Raw genomic sequence first — 17803 nt, forward strand, 5'->3', positions numbered from 1 at the left:
AAAGAAATGCATAGCTCAGGGAAAGCAGGCATTTCCTTAAGTTTAGTATCTACCGCTTTCGCACTGTGTGTGGTGGTGCATGCGTTTGAGTCTACTGTATGTGTGCATGCATGCATGCATGCTTAAGAGGGTCGTGGGAGTATGTTTGTGAGGGTCACAAATGGATGCTCAACCATAGACAATGCTAATTTCATTTTTGTTTATTGTGTAAAGAAGGTTAAAGGTCTGCTATAAACTCTGTATCCAATCTCAATTAATCATTTGAAGAAACCATAAAGAGGATGTGTATTTGTTCCTCATTGATTGGCCAAAAACTTTTTTTTATTTTTTCTGAATGACCTTCACAGCCTCTCTCAACGCTACCCAAAGTAACTTACTCATCCTCTTAAGATTATGTTATTTTGAGAGGCCCCCAGGCTGGAATGTCGTTTTAACCATTGACCTTAGACAAGGCCAGCTTGCCTCTGCTCTGAGGCTGAACCACAGAGATGCTTTAGCACTGGGCTTCTAACAGTACTGATGCCAATATGTTTAGTTGGAGTGCCCATTCTGCCCCACATAACAAACGGGGCACTGGAAAGGCCTGGAAATACAACAAGATATTTTGGTCCTAGTACAGACAATCATTTCTAAATAGACACTGGCTTAAGAAAAGTGGAAGGAAATTGCTTGGCTTGTGTAACCTTCAACATTCTTGATTCCCCAAGCCAAGGCCCTTCTCAAATGGGGCCCAAGGGAAATGGTTTGAATTACGCTTCACGTTTCAATTCAGAAGTCAGAATTAATAAAAATATCCCTAAATCTGTCTGGAGTCTGTGGATTCAATCCCAGTGAGGGCATGGATTTGTACATACCCTGCTCTGAGAGGAACGGCACAATCCAAAATACACTCCCATGCCAAAATACAGTGAACTGGAGAGGCTGACAAAGCAGAACTCGAGCATAGAGAGAATGTGTGTCACGTGTACAAAGAAACAAGGCCGTTTGGCAATCAGAGATCAGATGAACTCCTTTCTGGCAGAGAACCACTGCAGTTTTATGAGAATATTAGATTAACATAAACTAACATATTAATATAAGTCAAGAGCAATAATATATCAATGTATGTTGACATGCAATTTCTTACTGATGTGAATGATTGTCAATCACACGTCTCTTGTTGTCTGTGTTTGTTTGTTTGTTGTTTGTTTGTATTGTGTCGCAAACGTTAGTTAGGATGACCTGATTGGGCTGACTTACTGAACTGTATCTCAGTGTGAATGAATGGACTTACGATGTGGATGACTGACGCCAAGGCGTCTGTGATATTTCTGGGTTCATTGGGGTTGCTCATGGCTCCTCTCCTCTGTGGAATGGGTGCTGGAGCTGTCTGGAGAGCTAACAGGTTTAGGGAGCGGTGTGGCTTTAGCCCTTCTCTTTCTCACGCGGACTCAGACAACTTTTGGGCAGCATAACCTGGGAAAGACAGAAATATTTAAGTGCATCTTAAAACAAACCTTTTAAAAAATTATAATGTTATTGTCATTTAGCAGACGCTCTTATCCAGAGCGACTTTCAGTTAGTGCATTCGTCTGAAGATAGCTAGGTGAGACAACCACATATCAGTCATAGTAAGTACATTTTTCCTCAATAAAGATCAGCAAAGTCAGTGCTAAACTCAACAAGAGTCATCTTGTTTTTACACAGCACAATAAAACTACTCTCGCAAAACGCAAAGGTCATTACGGCTTCCTTGTTTGGTTAGGATAGGAAGATGATAATTCATCTCTGATTCCTGCCTAAAGGCTGAGGTAGTCTGAGCTTGTGCTGACATAAGGCACAGGGCCCCTAACCATGATTATTCATGCATGTCTGTTACTGTGTCCCTGTCGGGGAGGACTCCAGTCCTACTGTACTTCCTCACCACCCTCAAGGTCATTACAACCACAGTCTGATAAGGGCCAGATAAGGGCCTGCTACTGTGGAGAGGAGGCTGTGATAAGTGATGGCACGTGGCTGGAGCCACTCACCCTCCCCCTGTAGGAAGACCCATTAATGCAGGTCAGGAGCCATTGGGCACAGTAGAGGCAGACAGGAAGCAAGGACAGACAGGGCTGGTGGTGGTGCAGCACCAAGAGGTGTAACATCAAAGTCTGGTATGATCATTGTACTGCATAATATGCATTTCTGATGAGTTTTTGTACCCATTTCAAGATAATTGGTAGCCAACGTTAAACTAACTGATTGCGAGGAATCAGGTGGTGGTGCATGCTGTATGACCTACTCTGATTAAGGTTTCCTAATGTATTCCTGTTGAAGAGAACATCAACAGAAAGCTTTACCCTTTTCAATCCCTTTGATATTCCAGGTGGTCAATGGTTTCAGCTTACAGAGAACTTGGCGTGAGTCAAACATTGACTCTATGTGTCTTTGTTGAACGAAAGATGCCGTTTTATTCATACAGCTAGAGCAGAGGAGACCTGTGCATCCCAAATGGAACCCTATTCCATTTATAGTGCACTACTTTTGACCAAGACCCATAGAGCTCTGGTCAAAAGTAGTGCACTGCACTATATTGGAAATTGGGTGCCTGTTCACTTTCGGCCATTCTAGTGTCACCGTTAGAAACACTGTCTGTCCCGTCATAGGCAGCCTAGTTTTCCTGGCAATCATTATCAAAGTTACAAAATGCTTAGCTGAAGCCAGGGCATAATCATATCAATGACCTTGTTTGCAAGAGAGGTCCTTAAGAGGTAGCCTGGCTCTTAACTTGGTACAATCAACTACAGAGAGATTAGACCATGACGTGTGCTGTTGTTTGGAGGTTGTGGGCTGGAGAGAGAACACTTTGTTCAAAAATGTTAATTCTCCCAATCATAAGTGGACTTCAAGAGGGACAAGGAAAGGGAGTGACATCAGGGGCCGCATGCATCAAGCGTCTCAGAGTAGGAGAGCTGACCTAGGATCAGTTTTGCCTTTTAGATCACAATTAATAAGTTTACATGAACGGGGGGGGACCTGTCTGACTACTCTAAGACACTTGATACAGGACCAGAAATATGACTAATTCCATGTACCAGAGATCTTAAATGATCAACAAACCAATTGCATTGAGACATCTTCTCTCAATGACACGTCACACACAACAGACAGTTGTAATTAGGAGACATGAGAAAATGATGACTGTGTCATACTGTGTCAAACTGCACAATAAGAACCAAAAAAACAACTTTGATGTGCTTAAATATGACTTTCTCAGTAAAACTAGACCCCTGCTGACTGAGGAAAGGGGAGCGATCAACAGTGGGATAAAGTTACAATTACAGTACATTGGGTTCCTGACCACACAACCATGGGAAACGGCTTATGCACCCCAGGGCAAGACTGTAATAACAACCATTATGATAACAACATGAACACAGTAATCATATAAATAATACAAAGCCAAAAAACTGAAATGACAGCAATCACAATGAAATGAATTCAATGTGGAGCCAAATTGCCCAGTGGATTTATCCAGGCATGTCATAACTTCTTCAGGGATGTGATATTTTCAGCCTGCAATCAATCAGCCTTCCAGAGAATTGAATAAGGGACATTTATCCTCCTAAGATTGTAGATAACATAACCTCTGTCCCAGGCTTAACTGCTACCGCATTAACATAACCTGAATAAATATATGTTAAAGTAATAGTGCAAGATTCTGGCAATTATGGATAAAAATGTTATGTTTCTGCGTCCAGTATGAAGGAAGTAGTTCTGCGAGTCAATCAGGGTGGGAAATTAACACCAGCCAAATGCTGGTAGATTTAGGCATTGGCTTGTAGACATTGGCGGGTGGTCACACAGAGCATTTGGGAGCATTTTATTTATTTATTTTTATCCAAAGCCCACATGTAAAAAAAAAAAAAAAAACAACATACATACATATCTGAGTGTGTGTGTCATCTCTGGAAGAGAGAATCTCAACGCTACAGTGGTAAAAGCAGGGTGGGGTACAGCATAGGCTCAATATCTGGTTCAAACAATAGAGAGAAAGATGGCGGCCTTGCCTGCTGGAAAAACACACTAATATGTTGTTTTAACATTACAAAACATGTGCATGTTTTTTTTTTAAGAAATGTGTCTGGTAAAAGATTTGAGTGGCTAGTAACATTTGGCCATTACATTTCCCACCCTGGAGCCAATGCTAACTAGGGTTAACGCAATGACTGGAAGTCTACCGGAACAGCTAGCATGCTAGCTCGCACTATCACTAGTCTATGAAGTGGCAATACAGGTGGATGAGGAGACCCTCTACATGAGTGAGCATTTCCTGCTTGAAGTTAGGTAATCTAGCCATGTGGCCTCCTTTGTGGCCTTCCGCACTATTTCCCTTGCAGAGCGGAAGAGGACTGGGGAATAAAGCTCTGCAAAGTCTTCCGCTTCTCTAATCTATGTTTAGTCAAGTCACCGGAGTTTCCACAATTCTGATGTACCAGGTGACTCAATAAACCTTATGGTGACATAACTAACTCCTCATCAATGTCTGAGATTCCATTCTAATGCTATCGCAAGACATCTACCTGCTTTCACAAAGCAAAATATGGATCAGTGCTGTAAAATTACAAGAAATGATTAAAATAGACTGTAAAATATTGATTTCTAATACTCTATCAAATCAATGTTAGTTACCTGGGTAGTTTGAATCTGACAAGAGACTTGAGAAGGTATTTACAACTTTATGACACCAGTGGCAGAGTTCCATGAAACAACTTAATTGCTTACTTTCATCAAGCAGTAGCAGGGCTCTATGCTGACCTTTTTTATATGGAGCACATTTGCGCCTAAATTGAAGGCATACACAAAGAAATGTAGGAGCACAATTAAAAATATTTGAGGTAATACATTTTTCTAGGCGCACTGGTGCTCGCAAATATTTAGGCACATATGCAAGTAAAAAGGTCGCACTTCAGAGCCCTGAGTAGGCCTATTAGATTCCCAACTTCCCACTCATACCAGTAAACTTCCAATGTCTCATACATGGGAATCAAATATCATCTGTGCTGTGTCCACTTAAATCTCGACAGAACAATAAGTACCTGCTCCGAAAACAGTCTGCAATAGAGTCAAATAATGCCCCCCTAGGGAAAGCTCCCCACTTTATAAATAACTGCAGTCAAAACCCAATTTTTTACATTAGCATTTTGCCTCCTAGGCCTGTACGGTTTGCATAGCATGACAGCTCTGTGAAATTATAAAGAACTTGGGTCACGAAATATGCAGTAAGCTATAGGTTAAGAGTACATTCATAGCAAAGCCTAGCAGCTAATCAGTTTAGAGTGGTTATTGTAGTAGTATTGATATCTGCAAATGATTTACCGGTAATAACATGTAAAGTGAGTCTATACAGCCAGTATCACTCAAGCCTATAAGAAGCTGTTATAGGCTCAATCTACATGACAAGCCAATAACTCTTGGAAGCCTCAATTCAAGTGTGGTAGTAAAAACATGTTGTGTTGCAGTTGGAGAGACAATTTTAGGCCTTAAAATTGTGTGGCATACAAGTATAGACCACAGATTATATACTGGCATACTTCAATCAAAAGGCATCATTTCAGGAAAAGCAGTTCAATAAGAAATCAAACTGCCAATGAAAATGCCATTCCACAAATAGACACTAAATGATCATGTAGAAACCTCATCGTTGACACAAAGTATACTTAAGATTTTACTTAGTCTATGCTTAGGCTATATTAGCGTATGCGACTCCTGTTTTAGAGACAGGGTTTATCTTTCTTGAAAACAACTTGTTTTTAGATGTGGTTTTGCAGGGTTAGCCTAGAATATGTAGGCTATAGGCTCATTACACGTTACATCAGCATAGTAATAGCACTTCTGCTCAAGTGTGAGGTGTCCCTTGGATAAAACTTTTAGGACAGCACCAATCGAACTCAAAAGACATGTTGTGTTCATCTGTGAAGCCTCAATGCATAATATAGAATAGAGTTAATCAACTCCAATTTCTAATGATTGTGAGGCTCCAAGACACAGGAGAATGTGGACAACTACAAACAAATGTCATGTTCCCTCAGATATTCATCAGTGCTGTAGCCTATTCCTATTAGTCACCATAATCAACACTGAACAATTTATATACACGAGAGGAACCTTATCGAATACACTAAAGCAGGGCTGTCCATACTCATTTTGCCTGGCGGGCAGTAGTGTAGTGGAGGATATACGCAGGTATACGCCGTATACCCACTTCTTTGTTGTTGTAGGCATTGCGTATACTCACTTCTTAATCCCCACGATGAGTATCAAAGTAGTGTAGTGGGGGTATACGCCATATCAATTAATAAGGCTGATGGAAAATATCTGAATATTTAGCTTAAAACGTTGATAAAATATTATTTATTCACATTTTAAGCGCAGAAATGTAATTTGTGGAAGAACACCATTCTAAATTGCACACCACCGCACATGTGAGCGGTTTCATGGAAAGAGATGAAAATATCCTTTAGAAATTTAGAAAGAGGGGTGATCTAAAGATGCAAAAACTATCATAGGTCGCAAATATGACTAGGATAATGCATTTGGCTGCTAGACAATGAAACAAAGTTGACTTGAAAACCAACAGAACAGGAGAGTGCATATGAGGAAGTCTTTACAAAATAATTGCCTCCACGTTTCTAAAGGTGGGATTTTGGCTATAGGCTACTTTGAAACAAGGTAAGACATGCCTCATAATATGAAGTAAAACATCCTGGTTTCAAACAATTAAGGAACAGGAAAAATATAGCGGTGCAAATGATAGGCCTAACTGTCTTCTGGTAGATGGACAGGCTTTCCCAAAAACCTCTTTACTTCAATTAAATGTTAACTAGCTACAAAGTAGCCTATGCCTACCTGGCAGAATATCATCATGATTATTTGCGTCAAACCAGTGGCCATTTGTTTTGCAAACTCCATCTCATGTGCGCTACAGAAACACAGCTAACCAAACCAGTGCTAGGTGCCTGCACAGTTGAATTAAAGGGCAACTACACCATTAAAAAAAAAATACATTTCTAGATTTTTCCCAAACCTCAAAAGTGGTCTCCTGATGTGGTTTAAGCATTGCTGTGGTCTTAGAACATCCAATTTTGTTGTTTTTCTATTAAGAAAGTGTGACTGAGAGCAAAAACCTTATAAAAATATATCTGAAACCTGTGAATTTCTGACTCAGTTGACAGCCTCATTTATCTGTTTTAATAGTAGGCCTACTATTAGCCTACTTGCAAAGTACAGCTTGGGTTGGCCAGACTGTGAAAGACCAATATGGGATTCATCATTTTAGGTCATTCAGATTGCATGCTACTGTTTGTCATATAATCTTTCCGGCCCATGGGCCTTATGTTTGACACCCCTGCACTAAAGGGACAAACAGACTACAGAGGAAAAACCTCAAACGTAGCCTAGGTACCAACGGTTCCAATTGACTCCACTTACTGACTATGAATGAGCTAGACAGGGGAGAGGTTTAAGAAAGTGAAAAGAAATGCCCAAACCTCCAATAAAGCGAACAATGAACTATCTTTGAGGGAAGCAAATGCATTTATCATGAACTCAATATGCCATTTAGCAAACCATGTGTGTTGCTCAAAACAAGTTAATAAAGAGTCTATTTCAGGCATTATACGACTGTGGCGGAGTGTTTGTTGGAGCCACTTACGTAGAAGAGCACAAACAGTGCATACTGGAATAGTATAGGAAATTAGGATAATTTTTCTGGAGTGAGTGTCACCGGAGACCTAAACCTCTGCAGGTCCACTCGGGGCAACTTTACTCTCAATTCATTTAATTACTTATCAGAGTAGAGCACAACGCAACTCTAAACAAATGAACCTTGCTGTACGGTATAAAACCGAAATAACAAAAACTCACATCGAATGAAGCAGACAAAAACCAAAAGAACCAAATCGAAGTAAATGGTTAAAAGTAACATGAAAACAGCCAAACAGGACAGGTTAGGTATCAAAACTTCCAACAAGTCACCACTGAGACTAGAGAGAGACAACTTCAAAAACCTTGTACTGTACCTTTGTGTGCCTCCTGCAGAGGAGCCACCCCTGACATTGTAGTGCAAGGCTGAACGCCGCTGTGAGGGGAGACCAGGAACCGCACAAAGTGAAGGAAAGAAAAAGAAAAGATTGATAGACAAAAAGAAAGACAGAAAGCAAGCTGCAATTAGAGAGGCTTTCTGTGTGGCTTTACTCGCCGTGGTGGGCTCCTAAGTCTAGTTTATTGTTCCCCCAGATCCTCCCTCTCACACTAGCTGTCACAGACTGATAAATGCAGCCTTCCTCCTCAGGATTAGGTTTCCTCTTGCAGCCCGCTGACAAGTAGCCATGTGACTGGAGTCAGTGACGACTCGCCACTGAGTCAGAGGCTTCAGACAGGCACACAGACACATTTTTAGACGCAATTGAATAGGCCTATAGCTTATGAACTGAACACAAAACACAATCAACTACTGTATAAACATTATACCGCTAACTGGAATTTCACAAAAGAAACAGATAACACACTTATTTCCTTGTAATAGAACAAGGCCAAAGTGATGGAGTCGTGTAGCTAATCTTGTGTGAGGAAAATCTTCACCTCCAGCGTCACAGTAGCAACACAGCCATAACGTGTGGTGATAACTATCCCACCAGAATAATACAGGATAATGTGACCCTGTATTAGGAAATACCTCAGCCTTACAAGATATCATTTTTATGACCTCATCATCAATAGATTAATGCAGGGAACCAGTCCACCAATCTTCAGATGTCTGGCGCCAACTACAGCTCTGGAAAAAATTAAGAGACCACTGCAAAATTATCAGTTTCTCTGGTTTTACTATTTATAGGTATGTGTTTGGGTAAAAATAACATGTTTGTTTTATTCTATAAACTACTGACAACATTTCACCCAAATTCCAAATAAAAATATTGTAATTTAGAGCATTTATTTGCAGAAAATTACAACTGGTCAAAATAACAAAAAAGATGCAGCGTTGTCAGACCTCGAATAATGCAAAGAAAATAAGTTCATGTTCATTTATAAACACAATACTAATGTTTTAACTTAGGAAGAGTTCAGAAATCAATATTTGGTGGAATAACCAATTACATTTACATTTACGTCATTTAGCAGACACTCTTATCCAGAGCGACTTACAAATATATTACACCTTATAGCCAGTGGGATAACCACTTTACAATTATTATTTATTTTTCGTATTTTTTTTGTCTTTTTGTTTATATTTTTGTATTTTTTGTATTATTATTATTTATTTATTTTTTGGGGGGGGGTTGGGGTAGAAGGTCACAGCTTTCATGCGTCTTGGCATGCTCTCCACCAGTCTTTCACATTGATGTTGGGTGACTTTATGCCACTCCTGGCGCAAAAATTCAAGCAGCTCTGCTTTGTTTGATGGCTTGTGACCATCCATCTTCCTCTTGATCACATTCCAGAAGTTTTCAATGGGGTTCAGGTCTGGAGATTGGGCTGGCCATGACAGGGTCTTGATCTGGTGGTCCTCCATCCACACCTTGATTTACCTGGCTGTGTGGCATGGCGCATTGTCCTGCTGGAAAAAAATATCCTCAGAGTTGGGGAACAATGTCAGAGCAAAAGGAATTACGTTTTCTTCCAGGACAACCTTGTACATGGCTTGATTCATGCGTCCTTCGCAAAGACAAATCTGCCCGATTCCAGCCTTGTTGAAGCATCCCCAGATCATCACCGATCCTCCCCCAAATTTCACAGTGGGTGCGAGACACTGTGGCTTGTAGGCCTCTCCAGGTCTCCGTCTAACCATTAGACGACCAGGTGTTGGGCAAAGCTGAAAATTGGACTCATCAGAGAAGATTACCTTACTCCAGTCCTCTACGGTCCAAACCTTATGGTCTTTTGCAAACCTCAGCCTGGCTCTTCTTTGCTTCTCATCGATGAAGCTTTTTTCTAGCTTTGCACGACTTCAGCCCTGCCCCTAGGATCCTGTTTCGAACCGTCCTCGCTGTGCACTTCACCCCAGCTGCCGTTTGCCATTCTTTTTGTAGGTCACTGGATGTCATCCTTCGGTTGTTGAGTGACATTCGAATGAGTTGGCGGTCATCTCGGTCAGTAGAGAGTCGTTTTCGCCCTCTGCCGGTCTGTAGCTTTGTTGTCCCCAATGTCTGCTGCTTGAACTTGTTCTTATGTACCGCCCGTCATTGAAATGTTAAGGATGGAAGCAACCTGACGCTCACTGTATCCCTCTGCCAGTAAAGCCAGAATTGAACCCTTCTTTTCCTCACTCAAAACTTTCCTTTTCAACTCTTTTGGCATAGTCAATAGTTATTTTTTGATTAATGTTACTTTTGAGGTACTATTAGTACTGTTTTTGCCATCCAGCTGGTCCTATTGCAAGAGGATAGTGATGACCACAGCAGTGTTTTTTTATACTTTTCCACGTTAAATAAGATTTGGTTCAGGTGATCACCTAATCAGTACCTAATTCAGTAGAATGAGGTGTGCCTGTGTTGGAATTCAACAGACACTGGAATGGAATGGCTGTCATACATGTAGAGATGCCATGACATACAATCAACTGGACCTTGAGCTGAATAGCAATTCTGTCCTGAACAATGACAAACGGTGGCGTAGGGCTGGGCCGTATTTTGTATTTTATAAAACGGGGATGTTTGGATCCTTGATGCTGATTGGTTGATATGCGGGAGTTAACTCCCGTAAAATACCATGACTTGTTAATGTCATAATTCCACTGTCCCGCAGCCCAGGCAGGAAATTCATAAACAACTACACATTATTTGTCCATGCTACTATTTGGTTTGCAACAGTCGGGGGGTTGTATAAACCTACCTGTCAGCCTCTACGACCTGTGCAACAATGTATCATTTTACAAATGCGATCTCTCCTGTGCCAGTAGGCTAGCTATCCCAAGAATGAAAATGAAACTAATAATTCACCATGGAAACCGTAAACACTCAGAATTCCAGTGCTGGACTGCCATTTTAGCTGGCAACGATGTGAGTCGGACGTCCCATTCTCTACCTAAGAAGAGGCAACAACCGACCCTTGGCTTCACCTTGTCACATGATAATTCCCAGATTCTCAGGCATTATTGCTTAATTACTACATAGGCCTATCGGTATTTATCCACCCACCAGTGTGGATTTTTACTGTACCTTCTCTAACAGTATTTTAAATGTTGGATTTGTTACATTAAATCATTCAGTAATGACTCAAAAAAAGTATTGAAATCATTTGTTTTTATCACCAGCAAGAAACTGCTAACAGCTGAGAACTGCTAGGTAACTTGCAAGCACAACAAGTCAACAACTTTGGGAGTAGAGACCCCCTCTAGTGGCAAAAGTACGATTATTTATATCACGAAAAAAGAGAAATACTAAAGACAAAATAAATTATTAGTACAGGAAATGAAGAAATGTATGACATTTCTGGAAGTGAATGCATGAATTGAACAGTATAAAGCAATCAGAATGGAGAAAGCCCATTATAACCACTTAGAAATAATTTGTTGCCAACCTAGGTTAATGTACTAACCATAAAGCATATTTAGAAGTGTTATTATTCAGAAACATCAAATACTGTCAAAAATTTGAAAAATGTATATGATATTTTTCAAAGATCCTATTAAATTACTAGAGGGGCTATGTCATGAACTCTCAAAGTTCCGGAATGGTCTGAAAATGGCAGCCACTGTGGTCAGGGAGAAATCCAAACAAGATGAATTGGAATGAGTGGCAGTAGAACCATAGGTTTACTTAAGCAGGAAAATAAAAGGCATGTGATCCATCAGAAATTGTGTAATAATAATAATAATAATAAATAATATGCCATTTAGCAGACGCTTTTATCCAAAGCGACTTACAGTCGTGCGTGCATACATTTTTGTGTATGGGTGGTCCCGGGGATCGAACCCACTACCTTGGCGTTACAAGCGCCGTGCTCTACCAGCTGAGCTACAGAGGACCACAGAATTATTGTCAACCTAAAAGATAGTCACACAGGTTTTAAACCAATTTGCTGTATAAATCGCCCCTAAAATATATGTAAACAGACCATAAATGTTTATGTTTGTTTTCTTGGAAAGCTGTGAGTGTTACATGATACAATATCAGTACTTGTTGCATTTACAACTCCTATCATCAACTGATTTCAGCCAATTTATGGCTGTGGATTGACTGCATTATCTGTATAGAAAGTTGGCGTATTTAAGCAATAAGGCATGAGAACCCGGGTATTATTGTGTGATAACTACAGACTAAGGGCTGTTCTTAGGCCTGAAGCGAAGCCAAGTTATCACACGATAATTCCTGGGTTCGAGGGCCTTATTGCTTTTATAAAACGGTTTCCAGCATATTTCAAAAATATATTAATGAAGGGTTATTTTAATGAGTAAATTATATTTTATTTAATCCTTCCACCAGACGATATAGTCCAGGCAAAAGCCAGTTAGTTCTGAGGTTCTGACGTTGCTAATAATTATATTCACATGTTTTGGCCCGGCTGTTCATTCCACATTGCTATGCTAAACAAATCATTGGCATGTAGCTAGCTAGCAGAGGTTCAATGACGAGAGACAAGCACTTCAATAAAAAATTAAAAAACATCAAGCAGCTAAAATGACCGCAAACTATGTGCACTTTCGTTTTGAAAGAATTGCATAATAGGAACTATTACAAATTTATGGTCCTTCAAGATAAATATTAGTACTTGAAAGTACTATTAGTACTATTGACATTTCTTTCAGGGTTTGTACAGACTGTGGCAAATCAAATTCAAGGACTTTCAAGAACTAATATTTATTTTGAAGGACCATAAATTTGTAATAGTTCCTATTATGCAATTGTTTCTAGTTGCCACCAGATGGCAGTATATCGCCACAACCTAATGAGGGGGGAAAAAACAAACTTACTATTCATCACTACCTTACAAGTTCTACTCAATAACACGTGTTTCACTACATATTTACTACATACAGTGCATTCGGAAAGTGTTCAGAACCCTTCCCTTTTTCCACATTTTGTTATGTTACAGCCTTATTCTAAAATGGAATACATTTTTAAAAAATCCCCAATCTACACACAATACCCCATAATGACAAAGCGAAGAAATACCTTATTTACATAAGTATTCAGACCCTTTGATATGAGAATCCAAATTGAGCTCAGGTGCATCCTGTTTCCATTGATCATCCTTGAGATGTTTCTACAACTTGATTGGAGTCCACCTGTAGTAAATTAAATTTATTGGACATGATTTGGAAAGGCATGTCAGAGCAAAAACCAAGCCATGAGGTCGAAGGAACTGTCCGTAGAGCTCCGAGACAATATTATGTCGAGTCACAGATCTGGGGCATTGAAGGTCCCCAAGAACAAAGTGGCCTCCATCATTCTTAAATGGAAGAAGTTTGGAACCACCAAGACCCTTCCTAGAGCTGGCCGCCCGGCCAAACTGAGCAATCAGGGGAGAAGGGCCTTGGTCAGAGAGGTGACCAAGAACCCGATGGTCACTCTGCCAGAGCTCCAGAGTTCCTCTGTGGAGATGGGAGAACCTTCCAGAAGGACAACCATCTCTGCAACACTCCACCAAATCAGGCCTTTATGGTAGAGTGGCCAGAGTGGCCAGTCACTCCTCAGTAAAAAAGGCACATGACAACCAGCTTGGAGTTTGCCAAAAGGCACCTAAAGGACTCTCAGACCATGAGAATCTGATGAAACCAACATTGAACTCTTTGGCCTGAATGCCAAGCGTCACGTCTGGAGGAAACCTGGCACCATCCCTACGGTGAAGCATAGTGGTGGAAGCATCATGCTGTGGGAATGTTTTTCAGCGGCAGGGACTGGGGGACTAGTCAGGATCGAGGGAAAGCTGAACGGAGCAAAGTACAGAGAGATCCTTGAAGAAAACCCTCTCCAGAGCGCTCAGGACCTCAGACTGGGGCGAAGTTTCACCTTCCAACAGGACAACGACGCTAAGCACACAGCCAAGACAACGCAGGAGTGGCTTCGGGACAAGTCTCTGAATGTCCTTGAGTGGCCCAGTGAGAGCCCGGACTTGAACTCAATCGAACATCTCTGGAGAGACCTGAAAATAGCTGTGCAACGACGCTCCCCATTGAACCTGACAGAGCTTGAGAGGATCTGCAGAGAAGAATGGGAGAAACTCCCAAAATACAGGTGTGCCAAGCTTGTAGCGTCACACCAAAGACTGGAGGCTGTAATTGCTGCCAAAGGTGCTTCAACAAAGTACTGAGTAAAGGGTCTGAATACTTAGATAAATAAGATATTTCAGTAGTAGTTTCTTTATAAATTAGGAACAATTTGTCATTACGGGGTATTGTGTGTAGATTGGAGAGGAAAAACATAAATTTAATCCATTTCAGAATAAGGCTGTAACGTAACAAAATGTGGAAAAAGTGAAGGGGTCTGAATAATTTCAGAATGCACTGTACATGAGTGGTAAGTCAGTACTGATGATGTTGACTGATTTCTTTATATGAACTGTATCTCAGTAAATGTTTTGAAATTGTTGTGTTTCTATTTTTGTTCAGTGTACATGATAATAATATTAAATTGTCTTTCAATTTAAATGGTCTTTATATTTCACAAAATTGTAGGTCCCACCGGCTGTCCCAACACATAATGGCCCTAAGTTTGGAAACCACTGTACTACTAACCTCTCTCCCTGCTTGCTTTTATGCTTCCTCTCTCTGTGTATCTCCTTTGCCTCCTTCATTGCAGCCTGACTCACCACTGTGTCTCACTACTCACTGTAAAAAAATGCATTTTGTTATGAGAACTTATAGTAGCCCATCTTTTGATTATAGCTAGCTTAATTTCAGTCAACTGCTCCTGCTTAGGTCAGGCTCCGTTCAACGTTAGCTTATAACTTAATCCTTCTAGCCAACTAGTTAGAGCTAGCTACCTGGCTAACAGCCAGAACACTTGAGCTACCTAGCCAGCTTGACATCTGACTGAAATATCAGCGACTATTTACCAGTTGTACACTCATTTTCCGAGAGTCAGTGGGTTTTTGTTTGGGGGATGTCTGTTGACACGGCAGGAGTCAAGGGATGTTAAAAAAAATCCCACTGTCAGCGTCGTCTCTCTGCCACTTGCCACTGTAGGTCTGGGCTGAGGTAGTTTGTTTCAACTCTCTGCCTATGTCGTGGGCGGAGTTTCCCATTGGACAGATTGGTGAATGAATGCGCTGCTAACAAGGCAAATACAAGGGAGCAGGTGAACATAACGAGCATACATGAATCATTCATGATTCCACTCGTTCGCAGAGGTAGGCGCGATTAGAACTCAGATCAAGAAGCCGTCTGACCGTTGATCAACGCTGGGAACGCAATAATAAGTGGGTAAACGATAACTAACAAACTAAAAAAGCGAGTAAACATTATTTCACAAATAAAATGGTGAGTAAAGAGCGTTAACATGTGCTAACCCTCCACTACATCCCTGGATGGGTCTGGCAAAACCATTCATAAACATCAATATCTTGCCAAGCAGGACTGAATCTACATTTGCCAGCCATTTTAGCTATCGATGTGACGTTTGGCGGCACCTAATCAGTCAGTTCTGTACCTGCCTGGCAGAGTGGCAGTGTGGGTGGAATGAGCGAGCTTGCCTGGCAACCAGCGTGCGAAACATGTGAGGAAATAAAACTCATTAGTCTGCCTGAAATTAATTTGCAAGGCCAATACATTTTTCTGATATTTTTCATATTAACATATTTGATCATTTTCTGTTCTCCTCTCATTTTAATTCAAGTACTTTTCAAGTACCAACTTGAGAAAATGTCAGATTTTTAAGGTATTCAGGTACTTTAATTTTAAGCACCTCAAGCACATTGTGCCAACCCTGTTCTTTGTATATATCTATTATATAATGATCCTGAAATGAATTTGCTTGGATCAGAGAAGCTGTCAGTCTCGTCACGTTCATATGCATGGCACGGTGGCGATTGCAAAAAAAACTGCAATATGTTGCACAGGTCGGATAGGCACACAGCGAGGTTTAAATTAACTCCCGCTTTACCAAACCAAATGCTAGACTAGTACAGGGTTTTTTCTGGATCAAAATGGGGCTTAGGTGGTGGCCATGTCGGGGGCGTGGCCAACCTAAAAATGTTGGCCGTGACAAAATGTTGCTGTTCAAAGCTAATTTCCTGCAATTCTACACATTACATTTTATTTTGTTGATTGTTAGTTCTTAGAGATGATTTTATTAAAAAATATATAGGTCTATTATATTTTCCACATACTTTACATCTGGTATTTGTCGTTTAAGTTGAAACATTTAAGTTCACACAGATTTTTTTTTTACATCCAGATTTATTTTTTGTTTTTAGAAAGATGTATACAGTGCCTTCAGAAAGTATTCATAACCCTTGACTTATTCCACATTTGGTTGTGTTGCAGCCGGAATTAAAAATTGATTAAATCGATTTTTTACCTCACCCATTAACACACATTTTACATTACATTTTACATTTTAGTCATTTAGCAGACGCTCTTATCCAGAGCGACTTACAGTTAGTGAGTGCATACATTTTTTCATACTGGCCCCCCGTGGGAATCGAACCCACAACCCTGGCGTTGCAAACGCCATGCTCTACCAACTGAGCTACACGGGGCCAATACCCCATCCTACACACACAATACCCCATAATGACAAAATGATAACACGTTTTTAGAAATGTTTGCACATTTATTGAAAATGAAATACATTAACCTAATTTACATAATTATTCACACTCATGATTCAATACATACAGTGGGGAAAAAAAGTATTTAGTCAGCCACCAATTGTGCAAGTTCTCCCACTTAAAAAGATGAGAGAGGCCTGTAATTTTCAACATAGGTACACGTCAACTATGACAGACAGATTGAGGAAAAAAAATCTAGAAAATCACATTGTAGGATTTTTAATGAATTTATTTGCAAATTATGGTGGAAAATAAGTATTTGGTCACCTACAAACAAGCAAGATTTCTGGCTCTCACAGACCTGTAACTTCTTCTTTAAGAGGCTCCTCTGTCCTCCACTCGTTACCTGTATTAATGGCACCTGTTTGAACTTGTTATCAGTATAAAAAGACACCTGTCCACAACCTCAAACAGTCACACTCCAAACTCCACTATGGCCAAGACCAAAGAGCTGTCAAAGGACACCAGGAACAAAATTGTAGACCTGCACCAGGCTGGGAAGACTGAATCTGCAATAGGTAAGCAGCTTGGTTTGAAGAAATCAACTGTGGGAGCAATTATTAGGAAATGGAAGACATACAAGACCACTGATAATCTCCCTCGATCTGGGGCTCCATGCAAGATCTCACCCTGTGGGGTCAAAATGATCACAAGAACGGTGAGCAAAAAACCCCAAACCACACGGGGGAACCTAGTGAATGACCTGCAGAGAGCTGGGACCAAAGTAACAAACCCTACCATCAGTAACACACTACGCCGCCAGGGACTCAAATCCTGCAGTGCAAGACGTGTCCCCCTGCTTAAGCCAGTACATGTCCAGGCCCGTCTGAAGTTTGCTAGAGTGCGTTTGGATGATCCAGAAGAGGATTGGGAGAATGTCATATGGTCAGATGAAACCAAAATAACTTTTTGGTAAAAACTCAACTTGTCGTGTTTGGAGGACAAAGAATGCTCAGTTGCATCCAAAGAACACCATACCTACTGTGAAGCATGGGGGTGGAAACATCATGCTTTGGGGCTGTTTTTCTGCAAAGGGACCAGGACGACTGATCCGTGTAAAGGAAAGAAT

General features: G+C 40.7%; 1 protein-coding gene across 1 annotated transcript in view; it reads right to left on the reverse strand.

Annotated features, from left to right (window-relative positions):
• Window positions 1–17803, reverse strand: part of LOC311101151 (anion exchange protein 2-like) — an 82033-nt gene that overhangs the window by 33870 nt on the left and 30360 nt on the right. The window contains exon 2 of the mRNA XM_084142228.1: window positions 1274–1455. Coding sequence (XP_083998354.1) covers window positions 1274–1333 — 60 coding nt within the window. The 5' untranslated portion in view covers window positions 1334–1455. The remainder of the gene's footprint in view (window positions 1–1273; window positions 1456–17803) is intronic.

Source organism: Coregonus lavaretus, assembly GCF_964263955.1.
Source record: "Coregonus lavaretus genome assembly, chromosome: 2".
NCBI lineage: Eukaryota > Metazoa > Chordata > Actinopteri > Salmoniformes > Salmonidae > Coregonus > Coregonus lavaretus.